Source organism: Symphalangus syndactylus, chromosome 24 (genome assembly GCF_028878055.3).
Source record: "Symphalangus syndactylus isolate Jambi chromosome 24, NHGRI_mSymSyn1-v2.1_pri, whole genome shotgun sequence".
Classification (NCBI taxonomy): domain Eukaryota; kingdom Metazoa; phylum Chordata; class Mammalia; order Primates; family Hylobatidae; genus Symphalangus; species Symphalangus syndactylus.
Window position 1 is genome coordinate 45,093,393 of NC_072446.2, and position 20,692 is coordinate 45,114,084.

The 20,692-nt window shown below is 53.9% G+C and overlaps 1 protein-coding gene and 1 long non-coding RNA gene across 12 annotated transcripts; both read left to right on the forward strand.

Annotated features, from left to right (window-relative positions):
• Positions 1 to 592: 592 nt before the first annotated feature.
• CDC25B (cell division cycle 25B) lies at positions 593 to 10,995 on the forward strand. Of its 11 annotated transcripts, XM_063633417.1 has the most exons (18): positions 593 to 738; positions 1,316 to 1,586; positions 2,478 to 2,611; positions 3,261 to 3,312; positions 5,152 to 5,193; positions 5,330 to 5,366; positions 5,608 to 5,730; positions 5,836 to 5,958; positions 6,118 to 6,252; positions 6,586 to 6,666; positions 6,788 to 6,964; positions 7,145 to 7,240; positions 7,775 to 7,837; positions 7,999 to 8,097; positions 8,295 to 8,428; positions 9,458 to 9,569; positions 9,710 to 9,859; positions 10,833 to 10,995. In XM_063633417.1, the coding sequence occupies exons 1-17, from the start codon at positions 714 to 716 to the stop codon at positions 9,848 to 9,850; spliced, it is 1,845 nt and encodes a 614-aa protein (XP_063489487.1). In that variant the 5' UTR covers positions 593 to 713; the 3' UTR covers positions 9,851 to 9,859; positions 10,833 to 10,995. The 11 variants fall into 11 exon arrangements, with proteins under 11 accessions (XP_063489487.1, XP_063489492.1, XP_063489490.1 ...); XM_055265309.2 differs by having other exon boundaries at positions 601 to 738; positions 2,520 to 2,611; positions 9,710 to 10,995; XM_063633419.1 differs by having other exon boundaries at positions 611 to 1,586; positions 2,520 to 2,611.
• A 1,577-nt stretch (positions 10,996 to 12,572) lies between these two features.
• LOC129474236 (uncharacterized) lies at positions 12,573 to 17,328 on the forward strand. Its single transcript, XR_008654498.2, has 4 exons — positions 12,573 to 13,475; positions 14,804 to 14,921; positions 16,426 to 16,637; positions 17,065 to 17,328. It is a non-coding gene; the product is annotated as an uncharacterized lncRNA (long non-coding RNA).
• Positions 17,329 to 20,692: the final 3,364 nt, after the last annotated feature.

Genomic DNA, 20,692 nt, shown 5'->3' on the forward strand with positions numbered 1-20,692 from the left:
CCTAGGCGGGTGGATCACGAGGTCAGGAGTTCGAGACCAGCCTGGCCAATATGGTGAAACCCCTGTCTCTACTAAAAATACAAAAATTAGCTGGGCATGGTGGCACGCTCCTGTAGTCTCAGCTACTCGGGAGGCTGAGGCAGAAGAATCGCTTGAACCCGGGTGGCAGAGGTTGTAGTGAGCAGAGATCGCCACTGCACTCCAGCCGGGTTGACAGAGCGAGACTCCATCTCAAAAAAAAAGAAGATAATTGGAAGATGCTCCGCTTAAAACGAATGACAAATTCAGCCTCTCTGGTCTGGTCATCAAAGAAACACCAATTAAATAATATGGTGCCATTGGCACCAAGTTAGCCAGATCATCAATGGGCGTGATACTTAATTCGCTTCTCTGGTTGCTGACACCCTCCTCGACTCCCAGCCGCGGAAATCCATTCCTAGTTCCACCGTTTAGAGCCTCTACTGGGGCTGCCGCGAAAATTGGGCCGGTTGGGGTAACATCTAACCTGGGGTCCCCCGAAGGCGCCCATCAGTTCCGCTTGGGGGCCCCACTGCCCTCCCACCTCCTACGCTGGGCGCTCCGCCTGCGAATGACGTTTTGCTGCTGCTCAGCGCAGCCAGTCGCGGAGGCGGGGAGGCTGCGCGGTCAGAGGCGCCTGGAGCGAGCGAATCCTGGCCCACCGCCTGCCCAACCGCGTGACCTTGATTTAGTTAATGAACTTCACGCCTCAACGTCCAGGTCTGTAAAATGGGGTATCTAACGCAGACCGCACAGCCCAGCTGGGTTTAGCAAACTTCCGGGAGCCGGTTGGAGCCTCTCCCCGTCCCTAGCGGTGATCCCAGGTGACGACATGCCGCAGGGGGTCCTGCGGAGGCCACCCTAGGGCGTTGCTGCTGCCTTTGGGAGTGTGGAGCTCCAAACCATGTCGCGAGAGGCGGATTTTGGGAGGCCAGGATCCTCGCGCCAGGGGGATGTGAGAGGGTGTGGGATAAATCTTAATTCCTCCGGCCCACCCAAAGCCTGGAAATCCAGCCTCCGCGCCTCTTGCCCTGCGGGCCCCGCCCTCAATCCCGCCCTCATCTAACCCGCTACCCCATTGGTGGCGTCTGGCGGCGCGGCTGCTGTTATTTTTCGAATATATAAGGAGGTGGAAGTGGCAGCTGCAACTAGAGGCTTCCCAGGCTGGTGCCTGAGCCCCGCGTCCCTCGCCCCCCGCCCTCCCTTCATCCCTCTCCTCCCTCGCGCCTGACCCTGTGGCTCTTCCTCCCTCCTTCCCTCCCTCCCCACCCCTCGCCCGCTGCCTCCCTCGGCCCAGCCAGCTGTGCCGGCGTTTGTTGGCTGCCCTGCGCCCGGCCCTCCAGCCAGCCTTCTGCCGGCCCCGCCGCGATGGAGGTGCCCCAGCCGGAGCCCGCGCCAGGCTCGGCTCTCAGTCCAGCAGGCGTGTGCGGTGGCGCCCAGCGTCCCAGCCACCTCCCGGGCCTCTTGCTGGGATCTCATGGCCTCCTGGGGTCCCCGGTGCGCGCCGCCGCTTCCTCGCCGGTCACCACCCTCACCCAGACCATGCACGACCTCGCCGGGCTTGGCAGGTAGGACACTCCAAGGAGGCTGGATATGGGGGTGAGAGGCTCGGTCTGGAGTCCTGGGCCTCCTGGAGAACTGGGCATGGTAGTCGAATCCAGGAGGTGGAGTCCCGGGGAGGCATCCTGGGCAGTGGAGAGGTACGCCCTTGTCCCTTCATAGGGGCGCAGGACATGGGAAGTGAGACCTGGGCTGTGCCCCCCACACCCTCCAGGTGACCTGCTCTCAGTCTGCACAAGCCTCTCCAAGTCTTCTTTCCCCTCACTCCCTCCTCCCTCATTGTGCCTCCACCACGCTGCCTCCCTAATCTCTGCCCAGATAGCCACCATTTTGCCCCAGGATGGGAATCCCAAGCCTGGAGAGGGAACTTGAGGGTGGCAGAGCCGTGGAGCACTCACACATCCATGCCCCTGCTCCCTCCAATTCTGCCCCCAGAATTAAGGCAATTAATTAAACACTGATCCTGCTCCCTAAGTCTGCAAGGGGAGAGCTGGGTTGTTCCAGTAGGAGAACCTGGTCTTGGTCCATCCTTCAGGAAGGGTCCTGGAAAGGTGGGGGTCTGACAGTTTAGGGGAAGGCTCTCTGGGGTGGCTCTGCTAGACCGACCACCAACCCCTAGGCTGGCCTCCAGCCAGGCCGCCTTGCTCTCACCCTGGGCTCACCTTCCCCTGCACCTGGGAGGACCTTTCCTAAACCAGTCAACAAAGAGAAGACCCTTTAGGGCCTCTGTAGAATGAACCTGCCTTGACCTGAGAAGAGGGGGCCCTCGGGGCCATTGCTTTCCCAGTGTAGTGTTTCGCTCAGTTCTTTTCTCAGCAAGGGAGTGGGAACGTGGGCTAGCCAGGTCTTGAGCCCCACGTTTACCTTTCTCCTTTCCCGGGTCCCTGCTCCCTTCCCAGCGAAACCCCAAAGAGTCAGGTAGGGACCCTGCTCCTCCGCAGCCGCAGCTGCAGCCGCCTGACGCGCCTCTCCCTGTCTCGACGGGCATCCGAATCCTCCCTGACGTCTGAATCCTCCGAATCTTCTGATGCAGGTGAGGCCCAGGGGAGCCTGGAGAGATCTGCCTGTGCCAGGAGAGTTTGTGGGGGCTGCCTGGGCCTCCCAATTTCCCTGCTGATGAAACTAACATCCTCCCCACAACCTGGTGGGCCCCGGAGCCTCTCCCCAACCCTCCACAGAGATGGAAGGAAGACACACCTCTTGGGCTCACCACACCCAACATGGACTGGCTGAGTGGATGAGAGGGTGGGGCCCTCTACGGAGATGACATCTTACCTATGTAAAACCACGCACCAAAGTTCCTAACCACTGCCCTACCTGGGAAGCACCCAGGGCTGAGAGTTGGTCTTTAGAACATTCTTAGCCTATAACCTCTTCTTTAAAAATCTGTTGTCTCTTCTAGAACAAATTATTTTAAACCAGTTCAAGAAAAATGCTTAGCGAGCATTGTGGTTTAAAGACAGATATGAAGGAATTTCCATAGTAAACAGGGAGTGGAGCCCTGGACCATTTGCGGGACGATGTTTCAGCTCTCAGGGTCCATGGTTGGGTTTTTGTTTCATTTTCTAATGTGTCAAAGTCCAAACTAGAAACTTTTTTTTTTTCTTATTGGGACATGGTGGGGGAAAGTATACAGAAAGTGCCACTCACTAATTTCAAACCAAGGTGCTCTGTCCCCTCAGGTCTCTGCATGGATTCCCCCAGCCCTATGGACCCCCAGATGGCAGAGCAGATGTGAGTAGAGAGGGGAATGTGTACTACCAAGCATTCAGCACCTGTCTTTAAGAATCCTACTTCTACCACAAACTCACCGAGAAGGCCTGGGAAAGCAGACAGACCATGGGGTGGCTTCAGGATCCCCATGGCCGGGGGGCTCACTGACCTTCTTAGGCCTTGGCATTCTGCTCCCTGTCTCAGAGAAGGATCTGCTCTCATGGGAGCCAATCGAGAGTGGGCTCAGGGCCAGGGATAGTGGGGACAGTGGCCACTGGGAGAGCAGATACTAGACTACAGCCCATGTCTTGCAGGAATACAAGCCCAGCGTATGTCCTATTTTTCTTTCTTGCCTATACCCATTTTTTTCTGAGAAATATTACAATTTAAAAATATGATCCAACTAATTCAAAACTTTAACTCACTCTAGGCCAAACAAAACACAGTTGCCTGCAGGTTGATTTGGCTCTTGGCCGAACAGCAACCTCTGACTTCGATGACACTTGACCCTCTGGCCAGCCCTGGTCTAGGCTCTTTGTGCAAGGAAATGGAGAGAGACTTGGTGGGCTCTGGCCTGGACAGACCTTCCCCTTGGCTGTGGGCATGGGTGGTGTCTTCCAGAGCACAGCTGTTCCCGTCCAGTTGTTAAAGCCCAAGCAGCGGAGCAGCTGCCAGCCATTAATAAGGACAGCTGGGCATCCCTGGCCTGTGCAGGGGACTGTGGCTTTGGATTTAGGGTAGTGACTTGTCTTACCTCCCATTGCCTTTGATCAGACTGGGCTGGGCTGCAGATTGGTTCACAAACAGGAAATGAGGAGAGGATTGGGTGGGGTTGGGGGACTGCAGCTTGGTTTTGGTGGCAGCACAGAGCAGTCTTGCCCTACCCCCAAGGCTCATGTGCAAGCCAATGAAATTGGTCATCCCTGATGCCAGGTTGGCTGGGCACAGCAGCCCCCCCCAGGGGGGCATCCCCCACTTTATCCCTAAGTGGTTCCCTTCCCTGCACCTGCTTTGACAGTTATACAGAGTTTCTCAGAAAGAAGCTGTGTGTGTGTGTGTGTGTGTGTGTGTGTGTGTGTGTGTAGATACACAAAAGCTCCGCGTGGCAGGTGGTCTCCTGTAACATGGCTGGGGGGCGGGGCCTCAGAGGGAACATGTGTTGGAATTCCTTGCCTGCTGGCCTTTTCTAAGGCAGGAGGAGGGGGTGGGACAGGAGGGGGTGGTCCTGGAAAATTCCACAGGAGGGAGGAGAGGATGTGACCCTGCACGTTTGTCACTAGGGGGTCTACCGTATCAGACAGGAGCTGTTTGGGGGAGCCCTAAAGCAGGCCTCAGTCCTCGGAGGACCGGGAGCCAGGCCAGCTCCTCACAGGGGAGAGGAAGCCTAGCCTTGCTGTTGTCCAGGCCCTGGAGACACCCACATTGCTGGGTGCCCCTGGCCTATCATCATAGGATGGATGGATGCCTTTCCTGGCAGCCATATGGCCCCGCTGAGGTGATTTGCATACAGGTGGAAGGCCTGGTGCAGGCTGGTGAGACTGTTGCCTTGGTGACGCCTCCCTGACCCTGTGACCTGCCCCAGCTGTCTCTATCACTGCCATTCTCTGGGCTTGCTTTCATTCAGGGCAGCCTTTAAAATTCCAGCCTGCCTTTTATCTCCCCCCTCCCCAATACCTGGGCCCCCTGATGGTGGGCATTCTTCTTACCCCACCCCTTCCACTGCCTTGAGCCCTGGCCCTTGTCTTTGCCCTTACTCCCCCCTGGACTGGAGACCTGGTGCTGGGGACTAGGGGCCTGGTGCTGGGGTGGGTGATGGGTGCGGAGGGAGGATGGGTTGCATGGGACCCTTCTCTGTCCTAGGTTTGAACAGGCCATCCAGGCAGCCAGCCAGGTCATTCGAAAGTAAGTGTTCCTGGGCCTCTTCCATCTACCACAAGCTTTCCCCTAGGACGCACAGGGCTCTGGAAGGGCATGCTGCATGCTCTCGGTCCCTGCCCTGCCTCTCCCAGCTCTCACCTGTCCCCATTTCCTCCTGTAGTGAGCAGTTTGCCATCAGACGCTTCCAGTCTATGCCGGTGAGTGTCTTTGAGGCCTGACTAAGGCTTAGGCATGCTGGCCAGGCATGGGGTAGATGAGCAGGAGGCATCCAGGGATCACCCAGCTGGGTGTCCCCAGGCAGGCTGTGGGAGATGGGGTTTCAGAAGTAGATAGGTAAGTGGGAGGAACTGGAGGAGAGGTGGAGAAGGTAGGGCCTGGGCTGGTGCCGGAGGAATACAGCCTTCATTCCTCTGCCTGCCGTCCTGCCTGGCTCTCTAGGTGAGGCTGCTGGGCCACAGCCCCGTGCTTCGGAACATCACCAACTCCCAGGCACCCAACGGCCGGAGGAAGAGCGAGGCGGGCGGTGGAGCTGCCAGCAGCTCTGGGGAAGACAAGGAGAATGTGCGCTTCTGGAAGGCCGGGATGGGAGCTCTCCAGGGAGAGGAGGGGGCATGCTGGGGTGGTTCCCTGGCATGTGAGGATGCTCCTCTCCCATCTTGGCTGCAGGATGGATTTGTCTTCAAGATGCCATGGAAGCCCACATATCCCAGCTCCACCCATGCTCTGGCAGAGTGGGCCAGCCGCAGGGAAGCCTTTGCCCAGAGACCCAGCTCGGCCCCTGACCTGATGGTACATCCAGAGAGCTGACCTCTGGGAGGGGCCTGGGGATGCAGCTTCGGGGAAGAGGAGGGTGGCCCTGAACCCCCAGGCACTGGGAACTTTTCCTCAGGAGGATGGGGCAGGAACTATCTCCACCTCTAAGTCTGTGTCTGTCTGTCATGTGGACAGTGTCTCAGTCCTGAGCGGAAGATGGAAGTGGAGGAGCTCAGCCCCTTGGCCCTAGGTCGCTTCTCTCTGACCCCTGTAGAAGGGGATACTGAGGAAGATGATGGATTTGTGGACATCCTAGAGAGTGACTTAAAGGTAAACAGCCTTGTCCCACCAGGCCCCTACCTCCCCATCCCTGGGTTCGCCCAAAAGAAGAGAGCTCTGAGCCCTCGTGGCAGGACCGAGACCTCATTCCAGTGTCAGAAGAAGAATTTGAGGTAACTGAGTCACAGCCTAACCTCTGGCCAATGAGAGAAGAGCAGGTGTCTGGTGCCACAGTGGAGGGCAGGTTTGGGAGGTAGGGGAGCTTCTCACCCCAACCTGGAGTTTGCCAGGGAAACAGGGAAGGCTGTGCTGGAGGATTCCGGGACTGGAGGGGTTTGGCCTATGCCCGTGGGTATGACCTTGTCCTTGCTAATCTGGCCTCAGGACGATGATGCAGTTCCCCCAGGCATGGAGAGTCTCATTAGTGCCCCACTGGTCAAGACCTTGGAAAAGGAAGAGGAACAGGTGGGCCTCTGGGGTGGCCCCCTCCGAATTTGGAGGCATGGGGTCCATCCTACTCTCCGGTGGATTTGAGGGATGGGGTGGGGCCTGGGCACTCTGATCCCTAACCTGCTGTCCCTGCCAGGACCTCGTCATGTACAGCAAGTGCCAGCGGCTCTTCCGCTCTCCGTCCATGCCCTGCAGTGTGATCCGGCCCATCCTCAAGAGGCTGGAGCGGCCCCAGGACAGGGACACACCCGTGCAGAATAAGCGGAAGCGGAGCGTGACCCCTCCTGAGGAGCAGCAGGAGGCTGAGGAACCTGTGAGTGCCTTCCTCCTGGGGTCCACTTTGGCATGCACCTGGGCAGCCACCCCCTTGGCTAAGTTTGTGGCAGAGGGCAGGTGGCAGCCTGGGCATGGCAGAGAAAGGGGGTACCAGTCAGGCAGAGCACAGAGGGACAGCCCCACCCTGACCCTGGCCTCCATCTGACTCACTTTCCAGAAAGCCCGCGTCCTCCGCTCAAAATCACTGTGTCACGATGAGATCGAGAACCTCCTGGACAGTGACCACCGAGAGCTGATTGGAGATTACTCTAAGGTACCTGCAGCATCGAAGGGTCCCTTGGGGGCTTGACCTCTTACTGACTAGTGGTCCTCTAGCCCAGGGGCTGCTTGGGTTCCTCCCTCTCTCCCTGGAGCCCCCCTTTCCTTTGTCCTTTGTATCTTTTCATCCTTTATTCTCACACAGACTCCTCCCTCTGGCCCTCCTTGTCTCCTGACTCCACCTCAAGTCAGTCCAGGCATCTGTTGCGTCGCCGTCTTATTTCCAAGCTCATACCTAGCTTGGAACCCCCTGATGTCTCACCTTCGGGCTTGGCAGAGAGTAGGGAGCAGAGTGTGGAGTTCATCTCTTCCACTTCCCTTTTTCATTTCTCTTTCCCCTTGGAAGGTTGTTCCCTGGGTGTCAGACCCAAGAGGCGCCTCTCAGTTGCCATGGGAACCAGAACTGAATTTGAAGGCCAAAGCAGGTGTCCTCTGATTTTGGGAATGAAACTTCATTCTTTTAGGCTCCTGGTCTTACCAATTTAACTTTCTCCTCTCTCCCGCATCCCTTCCCTTCCCTTCCCTTCAGGCCTTCCTCCTACAGACAGTAGATGGAAAGCACCAAGACCTCAAGTACATCTCACCAGAAACGGTAAACAGCGTTGCCCCATTTTCTAGGCACATTTGGGACTGTAGCTCCATTGTTGACCTTCCCTGGGGACAGGCTGTATGGACTAGGCCAGAGGACAGGCTAGGGCCACCTGCCAGCTGCCAGCCTGACCTGCTGGAAACAACCCCCATGACCTCCTACAGATGGTGGCCCTGTTGACGGGCAAGTTCAGCAACATCGTGGATAAGTTTGTGATTGTAGACTGCAGATACCCCTATGAGTATGAAGGTGGGCACATCAAGGTAAAGTGGGGCAATGGAGAGAGGCCCCGAAGATCCCACCTGGTTTAGGTCCTTGCTCTGCCAAGAGGGTGAATGGGTGGAGGACGGGTGCCCCCTCTCATGGGGAGGGTTCCTACTAAGAGAAGGACAGGGACTGCAGGGGGAGGGGCCTGCCTCCTGGACCCAGGGCTATGCCTGACCTCTGGCTCCTCTGACAGACTGCGGTGAACTTGCCCCTGGAACGCGACGCTGAGAGCTTCCTGCTGCAGAGCCCCATCACACCCTGTAGCCTGGACAAGAGAGTCATCCTCATTTTCCACTGTGAATTCTCATCTGAGCGTGGGCCCCGCATGTGAGTCCCAGCTCCGCCCAGCCAGCTAGTGTCTGCCCCGGCCTTCCCTGCCCAGGCTCACCAGTGCTGGCACCATTGAGATGGCCAGGGGTGCAAGTCCAGGTCCTCCTCTGTCCCATCTGATGGCCTACAGCTGACCTCAGCCCCGCTTCACTGTGCATGGTACCCGCCTCCCATCTCGCTCACTGTCCTGCCTATCAAGCCTCATGTCCACCCCCCATCCATTACTGCCACCCTCAGAAAATCTAGTTCCAAGTCTCTAGCGGTGTCTTTCTCGAAATCTAAGGGCCCGTGTCAGTCCCCAGTACACTGACCCTCCACATGTTCAGTGCTGTTAGGTCTCCATTGCAACCTCTTCCATTGGCATCCACAGCACCTGGGCCTCCCTGGCTGAGCTCCTTCTGTCTCTATTCCTGTTCTGCTTGGCCATCTGTCCTCCCACCCCTGCCTCCTCCTGGGTTGCCACTCGTCCATCTGACTGCTAGTGGCTCTCCAGCCTGGCCTCATCCATGTGGTGGGAATCTGCACCCTGACGCCCCTTACAGAGTCGCATCCCTGCGGCCCTCCCAACTTCTCCAGGCATCCCAGCACGTGTCACACACCTCCACCCGGGCACCGGGCCTGGGCACTGGCTTCAGTCTTGGGTCCTCCTCCTCCCTTCTCCCCACCACTGATCCTCACTGGGTCTTGTCCAGGAGTGGCCTGAATGGATCCCTTGAATTTGGCCCACTTGTCTCCTCTCCTGCTTCTCCTTTCCTGGTCCAGGCACAGATATCTCTAACAAAGATTGTGCAACTGCCTTCTAGAAACGGAGAGTTCATCCCCTTGATTTTACCTCCTTCCTTCCACCTCCCCACCCTCTTCTGTAGCCAGACTGATCTAAAAATGTTCTTGTGGTTACATTCCTGTGCTCTAAAGCCTTCTGTGGCTCCCCAAGGCCCTCAAAGGAGGGGACCTGGGGGATAGGTCCCATGATGTACAAGCCACTGCATGCCCCACTCTGACCACACCCTGCCTATGATGCCCCAGGTGCCGTTTCATCAGGGAACGAGACCGTGCTGTCAACGACTACCCCAGCCTCTACTACCCCGAGATGTATATCCTGAAAGGCGGCTACAAGGAGTTCTTCCCTCAGCACCCGGTAGCGTGGGTGGGGAAGGCCACAGTCTCTGTGTGAGGGCTGGCTTGGCCAGGCTGGAGCCATGGGATAGGGGGTGGGAGTGTTGAGTCCCTGCCAAACTTACCCATTCCACTGCATTGACCCCTCCTGTCCTGTCCTAGAACTTCTGTGAACCCCAGGACTACCGGCCCATGAACCACGAGGCCTTCAAGGATGAGCTAAAGACCTTCCGCCTCAAGACTCGCAGCTGGGCTGGGGAGCGGAGCCGGCGGGAGCTCTGTAGCCGGCTGCAGGACCAGTGAGGGGCCTGTGTCAGTCCTGCTACCTCCCTTGCCTTTCAAGGCCTGAAGCCAGCTGCCCTATGGGCCTGCCGGGCTGAGGGCCTGCTGGAGGCCTCAGGTGCTATCCATGGGAAAGATGGTGTGGGTGTCCTGCCTGTCTGCCCCAGCCCTGATTCCCCTGTGGCATCCCATCATTTTCCATATCCTGGTGCCCCCCCACCCCTGGAAGAGCCCAGTCTGTTGAGTTAGTTAAGTTGGGTTACTACCAGCTTAAAGGCAGTATTTTGTGTCCTCCAGGAGCTTCTTGTTTCCTTGTTAGGGTTAACCCTTCATCTTCCTGTGTCCTGAAACGCTCCTTTGTGTGTGTGTCAGCTAAACCTGGGGGAGAGCCATGGTTCCTGAGGATGGGTCAGAGCTAAACTCCTTCCTGGCCTGGGAGTCAGCTCTCTGCCCTGTGTACTTCCCGGGCCAGGGCTGCCCCTAACCTCTGTAGGAACCGTGGTATGTCTGCCATGTTGCCCCTTTCTCTTTTCCTCTTTCCTGTTCCACCATATGAGCACCTCCAGCCTGAACAGAAGCTCTTACTCTTTCCTATTTCAGTGTTACCTGTGTGCTTGGTCTGTTTGACTTTATACCCATCTCAGGACACTTCCGTAGACTGTTTAGGTTCCCAGGTCAAATATCAGTTACCCACTCGGTCCCAGTTTTGTTGCCCCAGAAAGGGATGTTATTATCCTTGGGGGCCCCCTGGGCAAGGGCTAAGGCCTGAATCGTGAGCCTGCTGGAAGCCCAGCCCCTACTGCTGTGAACCCTGGGGCCTGACTGGTCAGAACTTGCTGCTGTCTTGTTGCGGATGGATGGAAGGTTGGATGGATGGGTGGATGGCCGTGGATGTGCAGTGCCTTGCACACCCAAACCAGGTGGGAGCGTTTTGTTGAGCATGACAGCCTGGAGCAGGTATATATGTGTGTCTATTTATGTGGACAAAAATCTTTACACTTAGGGTTTGGAACTATTCAAGAGGAAATGTCACAGAAGCAGCTAAACCAAGGACTGAGCACCCTCTGGATTCTGAATCTCAAGATGGGGGCAGGGCTGTGCCTGAAGGCCCTGCTGAGTCATCTGTTAGGGCTTTGGGTCAATAAAGCACTGAGCAAGTTGAGAAACCAGCATTGTGTCCTGTGGGGCCCTGGGCAAGACCCCAGCAGCCCGCCAATTGCGGGATTGGGGTAGGGGACAGGGTCAGCAGAGGCAGGAAGAGTTGCTGGAAAGGTGCCCTCATGCTCTTGTCCCTTCTTCTCCCAATGTCTTCCATCTCTTGGGTGAGACTCCTGCCAGGACTCTGGATTCAACCTCTCCTTCCCCTCACCTGGCCTCCCAAGTACTTCTAGGCTTGCCCTTCCTAAACTCGGCACCAAAAAGCAAGAGTGACCTCATCACTCAAGGATCATCAGTGGCTCCCCATTGTCCTCAGGATAAACTTAAAGCCAGGTGCAGTGACTCATGCCTGTAATCCCAGCACTTTGGGAGGCTGAGGTGGGCAGATCACAAAGTCAAGAGTTTGAGACCAGCCTGGCCAATATGGTGAAACCCCATCTCTACTAAAAATACAAAAATTAGCCAGGCATGGTGGCACACACCTGTAGTCCCAGCTAACTGGGAGGCTGAGGCAGAAGAATTTCTTGAATCTGGGAGGCAGAGGTTGCAGTGAGCTGATATTGTGCCACTGCACTCCAGCCTGGGCAACAGAGCGAGATACCGCCTCAAAAAAAAAAAAACAAAACTGGCACGGCCTTTTAAGATTTGGGTCCTCCCCAGCCTCATTCCCTCAAGAAATTGGGAAAGGGCCAATCTGGGAGCACAGGCCAAACCCAGATCTCTGAGGAAATCCTCCCTGAATACCACTGCAGGTGACCCTTCTCCCAGCCCCCCACACACAAATGGGAGCTGTGCGATGGGAAGGACTCCTTTGCATCTGTATATATAAGATGCTGTCTTTGACAGTGCACCCACATGTCAGGCATGATCACCACTTTGTGAGACAGTTCATCTATGTTGTGAAGTAGGTGATGCAATGATTATCCACCCCATTTTTCAGATGGGAAAATGGAGACTATTTCCTATCAGAACAGAAAAAGGGAACTCCAGATCTCTATGCTGAGTCTAAAGGACACCTGCCCTATCTCTAGCTTGTTCTCTCAAGTTTCTTATGCCCAAGAGCTTGGTCTTCACTCCTGGTTCAGAGCCCTCTGCAAGGGCACAATAGGTGGGAGTTATTGGGGTGTTGTTTTGGTCTTGGGGCTCAGCTGTGCTCAGGGAGGGAAGGGACCTCAAGGCTTCAGAAGTCCCCTCCACCTAGCCGGCAGCGATAGAAAGGCAAACGTTTATTTGGTGAGAGACGATTTGCCCCAGAAAAGGGGAAACAGCTGTGCAGACCCCTGAGAAAGGGAGATGGAGGAGGGGAGAGGATGGGCCCCAGGCGTCATTCTGCTGGCATGCCTGCTCCACCCTAAGTGCTTAGGGGGTCTCGTGAAGCCACCCTTCCTCCTGGTTTCACAGAGGAAAGCAGCTTCAGAAGCTCAGAGAAGGCACTCACTTGCCCCAGGGCACACAGAAGACGTAAGCAGAGCAGCCATTCCAGCCTTCCCAGGAGTATCCTATCCCCCCTTACCTCCCATCTTAGTCCCAGAGCCTCCAGGCAGGTGGGGCTGGGCAGCCTCACTTCTGCTGTGAGCGTCCTCTTCCCACTCCGGGATCAGGCCACGTGGTGAGGAGGAAACATGGGCTGAGTGTCTACAATGCCCGGGCCTTGTGCCAAGTGCTGATGTCTGTGGCCACATCTGTCCTCATTGTAACTCACCATCAGAGTCTTAGTTGCAGCCATGGGACAATTAGTATGCTGTAGACACTTTCAGATATAATGTCTCCTAAGCCCACCCAGCAGGTATTCAGCTTATTTTGTGGGAGAGGTGGGGGGATTGGTCAAGCCAGGAGACACCTCTTCCCCGAAGAGAAGGCCCTGGTGCTGACTTCTCTGCTGAGGAAGCAGGAGCCTGGGCCTGGGAAAGGGGGTGCTGTGGGCTTGCCTCTCAGTTTCTGACTTGGGACCCCCTCTGCCATGGAAAGTTCAGGAGGATGGGGCAGAGGTGTCTCATCTCCCTTCCCCCCAGCAAGAGAAGCTATAACTTTCTTCCTGGATGTGCTAAAGGGAAGTGGATCAGGCAGGAAAGCAGTTTAAAATCCCAGGCTGCCAGCCAGTTTTAAAAGTTGTTTAGCTTTGGCCAGGGTGGGGCAGGAATTCCAGCCTACAGGAGTTCCGAGCAACCACGTGCTGCCAGCTCACATGGTTAGAGAGCTGCATGAGGCTGGCATAAGCACAGAGAGCCGGTCGGGGGAACAGTAGTGTCTGGAGGGAAGGGGGAAGAATCTTCATCCACTTCATTGTCTGAATTGTTCACCCGGTAACTTTTGCCATGACAATTTTACAAATTAAGGTTTTCTTTTAAAATTGAGGAATAATTGACATTTCATCAAGGGCACAGATCTTCAGCATGGAGCACAGACCCAAGGGACCACCACAAAGCTTAAGATGTAGGACATCTCCATCAATTCAGGAGGCTCCCTCCCAGTTACCCCCACTCCAGAGGTAACTACTATTTTGACCTCTGTCACAGTAATTTAGTTTTACCTGTTCATGAGCTTCCTATAAATGAAATTATACAGTGAGTACTCTTTTGTCTGGCTTCTTTCACCCAGCACAATGATTTTGAGATTCATTATTTTGTCCTGTGTAGCAGGAGTTTGTTTATTCTTCATTGCTGCATACTATTCCACTGTATGAATATACCCCTACTCTCTTTCTTCTTTTTCTTTTTTTTTGAGATGGAGTTTCGCTCTTATTGCCCAGGCTGGAGGGCTGGAGTGCAATGGCACAATCTCAGTCCACTGCAACCTCCGCCTTCCAGGTTCAAGCGATTCTCCTGCCTCAGCCTCCCAATTAGCTGGGATTACAGGCCCCTGCCACCGCACTCAGCTAATTTTTTTGTTTTTGAGACGAGTCTCACACTGTCGCCCGGGCTGGAGTGCAATGGCATGATCTCGGCTCACTGCAACCTCCAACTCCTGGGTTCAAGCAATTCTCCTGCCTCAGCCTCCCAAGTAGCTGAGATTATAGGCGCCCACCACCACACCCAGCTAATTTTTTGTATTTTTAGTAGAGATGGGGTTTCACAATGTTGGCCAGGCTAGTCTCGAACTCTTGACCTCATTATCCACTCACCTTGGCCTCCCAAAGTGTTGGGATTACAGGCGTGAGTTACTGTGCCCGGCTCTCTTTCTCTTATCTTTTAAAAAATATTTATTTATGGCCAGGCACAGTGGCTCACGCCTGTAATCCCAGCATTTTGGGAGGCCGAGGCAGGCAGATCACCTAAAGTCAGGAGTTTGAGACCAGCCTGACCAACATGGTGAATCCCTGTCTCTACTAAAAATACAAAATTAGCTGAATGTGGTGGTGCATGCCTGTAATCCCAGCTACTTGAGAGGCTAAGACAGGAGAATCACTTGAACCTGGGAGATGGAGGCTGCAGTGAGCTGAGATTGCACCATTGCACTCCAGCCTGGGCAACAAGAGTGAAACTCCTTCTCAAAAAAAAAAAAAAAAAATATATATATATATATATATATATATATATATAATTTATTTACTTATTTTTATTTCTTTCAAGACAAGTTCTTGCTCTATTGCTTAGGCTGGAGTGTGGTGGCATGATCTCAGCTCACTGCAACCTCCACCTTCCAGGCTCAAGCGATCCTCCCACCTCAGCCTCCCCAGTAGCTGGGACTATCAGTGCATGCCACCACAGCTAATATTTTTTGTATTTTTTTTTTTTTTATAGAGATGAGGTTTCACCATGTTGCCCAGGCTGAATTTTTTTTTCTTTTCTTTTTCTTTTTTTTTTTTTTTTGAGACAGGGTCTCATTTTGTTGCTGAGGCTGGAGTGCAGTGGCACAAATGTGGCTCGCTGCAGGCTTGATGTTCTGGGCTCAAGTGATCCTCCCAACTTGGCTTCCCGAGTAGCTGGGACCACAGGTACATGCCACCACACACAGCTAATTTTTCTTTTCTTTTTTTTTTTTTTTTTTTTTTACAGAGACAGGATCTTGCCATGTTGTCCAGGCTGGACTTGAATTCCTGAGCTCAAGCAATCCTCCCGCCTTGGCCTCCCAAAGTGCTGGGATTACAGGCATGAGCCACTGCTCCTGGCTTGTTTCAAAATTGAAAAACTTACATGCAGTAAAATTAAGTCTTCCTTTTTTTTAGTATATGTGCTGCCAAAGTTAGTGCTAAAATTTCCCCTTTTGAGTGTACAGTTCTGTGAGTTTGGGCAAATATATACAGTTGTATAACCCCCACCACAGTTGCGATATAGAACATATTCATCCTACCCTCGATGGATTATTTGGGCCTGTTACAAACTGCTGGAAATATACCCAGGAGTGGAGTGCTGGGTTACCGTGTGTACATTTAACTTTAGTATTTTCTACATAGTTGTCCAAGGTCCTTGCACCACCTTACCTTCCCACCCACAGTGTCCCAGAGTTCTAGCGTTCCACATTCTCATCAAAATTGGTAAATGTTGCTGGGCGCGGTGGCTCACGCCTGTAATCCCAGCACTTTGGGAGGCCGAGGTGGGCAGATCACTTGATGCCAGGAATTTGAGACCAGCCTGGCCAACATGGTGAAACCCCATCTCTACTAAAAATACAAAAATTAGCCTGATGTGGTGGTGCACGCCTGTAGTCCTAGCTACTCAGGAGGCTGAGGCTCAAGAATCCCTTGACCCCAGAAGGCGAGGTTTGCAGTGAGCCGAGATTGCTCCACTGCACTCCAGCCTGGGCGACAGAGTGAGACTCTATCTCCAAAAAAAAAACAAAAACAAAAGGCCAGGTGTGGTGGCTCACGCCTGTAATCCCAGCACTTTGGGAGGCCTAGGTGGGCAGATCAGGAGGTCAGGAGATCGAGACCATCCTGGCTAACACGGTGAAACCCCACCTCTACTAAGAAGACAAAAAAATAATTAGCTAGGCATGGTAGTGGGCGCCTGTAGTCCCAGCTACTTGGGAGGCTGAGGCAGGAGAATGGCGTGAACCCAGGAGGCGGAGCTTGCAGTGAGCCAAGATCACGCCACTGCACTCTAGCCTGGGACACAGAGCGAGACTCCGTCTCAAAAAAAAAAAAAAGGTAAATGTTAACTTCACTCCCTTAACCAGAAAATGTGATTGCTATCAAAGAGATCTGTTAGCTGTCAAGTGCTGAACCCACATACCGGGATGTGGTGGTGGCAGGCATTTGGGTGTCGCAGACTCAGCTGGTTTTCCAACTCTCCTATGTCGAAAGATGAGGCTATATTAGTCTTAGTCTTGATTTGTTCTCAAGTTAGATTCTTCAAAAATCAAAGCGCCTCTTTGGAGTTCATTAGCTGTATGTTAATTGCCTTGAGTCCTTCTGCTGACAACAGCCCACAACCATCTAGAAAACATGATTTCTACAGTCTTGATCCTGGAATGGAGCACACAGCCCCTGTTCTCCCCAGGCCATGATACTGCTGGTGGTGCAGAACGAAGTTTAGACAAGGAGGTGCATGGCCGAGAGCAACCTGGAAACAATCAGAGAGGCCAGTTGCGTAATGATGGAGAAGCCGCTGTTTTGCAGCCACGAAAATCATGCCTGGAGAGAGAATGTTCCGGGATGTGAAATTATTCACAATCTATTATTCAAAGAAGACAGTTGATTATGGGACAGAAGGTAAGAAGCGTTCCCACCCTCCCCACACAGGAGGAGTCTGTGTGGGTGCCAAGGGGCGCAGCAAGGGTTGCCTCGGCCCCACCCAGCGCATACTGGCACGCACAACCCTGGGAGGAGTGCCAGGCTCTGAGTCAGCGGGGCCTGGGGCAGCAGGAAGGGAAGGGGCCTCACGTGGCTGGGCCTCCTCTGCCTCGTGGGGCCTCCTGGCTCTCAGCCCTGCAGGCAGTGCGGCTGTTTGAAAGGACAAATCACACATGGCCTAGTCCTCCTGGGGCCCAGCCAAGACTATGTTCCTGAAGGATGGCTGAGGGGAGGGTGCCTTCTGGCTCGGGATTGGGAGCACTGGGGAAGGAGGTCATCCAAGCATAGGGAGGGGAGGGAGCTCTCAGGGTTGAGTCATGGAGGATGAGCAGGGATGGGGTTGCAGGGATGCTATGGCCTTCCAGAGCTCCAGGAGAAGAGGGCTGAGCCAGCCCTTGGCATGACTATGAGAGGACAGGGGGAGACAGGGAAACACAAGGGGAGTAGAAGGCTTCAGTAGAAGATTTCAGTAGAGGCTGAAATCTACTGATATGTACACCTCCAAGGACACATGTGTCACACCAGAATAGTTGCTGAATCCCACTGGGCCTCTATTTCCTCATGTGTAAAATGGGAATAATAAAGCTCCTACTTCACAGGGCTGTGGATTGGATCAAATGAGCTGATGTGTGCAAAGCACTCAGAACAGGGCCTGCTGATCAGGTGCAGTGGCTCATGCCTGTAATCCCAGTGCTTTGGGAGGCCAAGCTGAGAGGACCACTTAAAGCCAGGAGTTGGAGACCACCCTGGGCACACAGGAAGATTCTGTTTCAAAAAAGAACAAGGGCGGCCGGGCGCGGTGGCTCACGCCTGTAATCCCAGCTCTTTGGGAGGCCAAGGCGGGTGGATCACGAGGTCAGGAGATCGAGACCATCCTGGCTAACGCGGTGAAACGCCGTCTCTACTAAAAATACAAAAAATTAGCCAGGTGTGGCGGTGGGCGCCTGTAGTCCCAGCTACTCGGGAGGCTGAGGCAGGAGAATGGCGGGAACCCAGGAGGCGGAGCTTGCAGTGAACCGAGATGGTCCCACTGCACTCCAACCTGGGCGACAGAGTGAGACTCCATCTCAAAAAAAAAAAAAAAAAAGAAAAGAAAAAGAACAAGGGCATCTACAGCAAGTGCCATACAAGAGTCTGCTATGGCCACTATTGCTTAAGGCCAATGTAGGGATTGACAGGAGATCAGAAAGGTTAAAAGGACATGCCTGAAAACATTTAATTAAAGGAGCCAGTCTGAAGGTTTCCTTTTCTTTCTGCACATGGACAAGATTCTGGGTGATGGATCACAGGAGAAAAGCACAGCTTGGCAGGTCGCAGTGGCTCCCACCGGTAACAGGGAGGCCAAAGCGGGTGGATTGCTTGAGCCCAGGGGTTGGCGACCAGCCTGGGCAACAAAGCAACACCCTGTCTGTACAAAGAAATAATTTAAAAATTAGCTGGGTGTAGCACGTTCCTGTAGTCCCAGCTTGGGATTTGGGAGGCTGAGGTGGGAGGATCACTGGAGCCCAGGAGTTCAGGCTGCTGAGCTAGCAGCACTTTGCTTGCTCCAGCCTGGGCAATAGAGCAAGACCCTGTCTGTAACAAAATAAGCAAAGTCCAGCTGTGGTGTGTAGGAAGCAGCAGCCTATGCAGCAGTACAGGTAGCAGTTAGGAAGCTGCCGATGGAGGTTTGGTGGAGACAGAAGATGAGAGAGCTGTCTGAGTGCCCAATGGGAGGCTCCCAACACAGAGTGCTGCTGTGTCTGAGAGGGTCCAGGGAGGTAGAAGAAAGGAAGAGACAGACAATGCCCGACTTTGGCCTCCTTTATTCTAGGGCAGCCATAATCCACCTAATTTCAGTCCACCGTGATTTGCAGAAAAGCATATTCCCTTTTCTTCTTAGTTTCCTGCTTTGATCTTTGAGAAATGACTAAATACTCTTATCAGAGAGGCATTAAAAAATGCACCGCTGGCTGGGTGCAGTGGCTTATACCTATAATCCCAGCACTTTGGAAGGCCAAGATGGACAGATCCCTTTAGCTCAGGAGTTTGAGACCAGCCTGAGCAACACGGTGAAACCCCGTCTCTACAAAAAACACAAAAATTAGCCAGATGTAGTGGCGTGTGCCTGTGGTCCCAGCTACTCTGAAGGCTGAGGTGCAAAGTTGGCTCAAGCCCGGGAAACAGAGGTTGCAGTGAGCCAAAATCATGCCATTGCACTCCAGCGTGGGCGACAGAGCAAGACCCTGTCTCAAAAATAAAAAAAATAAAAAAATGAAAAAAAATTCCACTGCCTGGGGCTAGCAGATTCTACCTAATTGCTCTCCCCACATCCAGAAATAGGTGGTTGCTGGTCTAGCTTGAAGTCTGTTTCTGTAAAAATCATCATTGTGGCTGGGTATGGTGGTAAGTGCCTATAGTCCCAGCTACTAGAGAAAGTGAGGTAGGAGGATAGCTTGAGCCCAGGAGTTCAAAGCCTTAGGGCGCTATCATCGTGATCATCATGTTTGTAAATAGCCACTGCACTCCACCTTGGACAACATAACAAGACTCCATTGCAAAAATAAATAAATAAATAAATAAATAAATCACATCAATGAGTTTCCAGCTGGGCCCCAGCGGAGCTCCAAAAGGCAAGCCCTGGCTGGGCGTGGTGGCTCACACCTGTAATCCCAGCACTTTGGGAGGCCAAGGCTGGAGGATCACTTGAGGTCAGGAGTTTGAGACCAGCCTGGGCAACATAGGGAGACCTTGTCTCTATAAATTTTTTTTTTTTTTTTGAGACGGAGTCTTGCTCTGTCGCTCAGGCTGGAGTGCAGTGGCGCAATCTTGGCTCACTGCAAGCTCCGCCTCCCGGGTTCATGCCATTCTTCTGCCTCAGCCTCCCGAGTAGCTGGGACTACAGGCGCCCGCCACCGCGCCTGGCTAAGTTTTTGTATTTTTAGTAGAGACGGGGTCTCACCGTGGTCTCGATCTCCTGACCTCGTGATCCGCCCGCCTCGGCCTCTCAAAGTGCTGGGATTACAGGCGTGAGCCACTGCGACCAGCAAAAAATTTTTAAAAATTAGCCAGGTGTGGTGGGGTGCAACTGTAGTCCCAGCTATTCAGGAGGCTGAGGCAGGAGGATTGCTTGAGTCCAGGAAGTTGAGGTTGCAGTGAGCCGAGACTGCGCCATTGCACTCCAGCCTAGGGGTCAGAAAGAGACTCTGCCTCAAAAAACAAACAAATAAAAAGGCAAGCCAGGCTGCCTCTATTGTGGGGGCAGGCCCCACCCCATGTGAATAGAAAGTGGAAGGCAGGCGGGTGGGAAGGTGGGAAAGGGGCCAATGTGAGGGGGCAGGGAGTGGCTGTGGGCAACCCCCTAACTTGGAGGACCACTGAGAAAAGCAGGGTTGGGGGGTGTGGCGATGGGCGCCTCTGCCCACAGTCAGAGGGAGGGGAAGGGAAAGAACGAGGGAGACGTGGCCCCTCTAGGTAGGTGGGCTGGGTCACAAATCCAGCCACCTGTTGCCTTCAACCTCCTCTAGGTTTTTGGGTGTTTTTTTTTTTTTTGGTAGTGTTTTATTTTACCTTTCTTCCTTTTCATTTTCTCTGGCACACACAAACACACAATTCCACATCTGTACCCACTGGGTGCCCAGCTCTGCCACAAGCCCTGGGCTAACCCCTGTAAAAGCCTCACACATGGCCGGGCACAGTGGCTCATGCCTGTAATCCCAGCAATTTGGGGGGCCAAGGCGAGTGGATCACTTGAGGTCAGGAGTTCGAGACCAGCCTGGCCAACATGGTGAAACCCCATTTCTACTAAAATTATAAAAATTAGCTGGGCGTGGTGGCAGGTGCCTGTAATCCCAGCTACTCAGGAGGCTAAGGCAGGAGAATCGCTTGAACTGGGGAGGCAGAGATTGCAGTGAGCCAAGATCACGCCACTGCACTCCAGCTTGGGTGACAGAGCAAGACTGTCTAAAAAATAAAATTAAAAAAGCCTCACACAC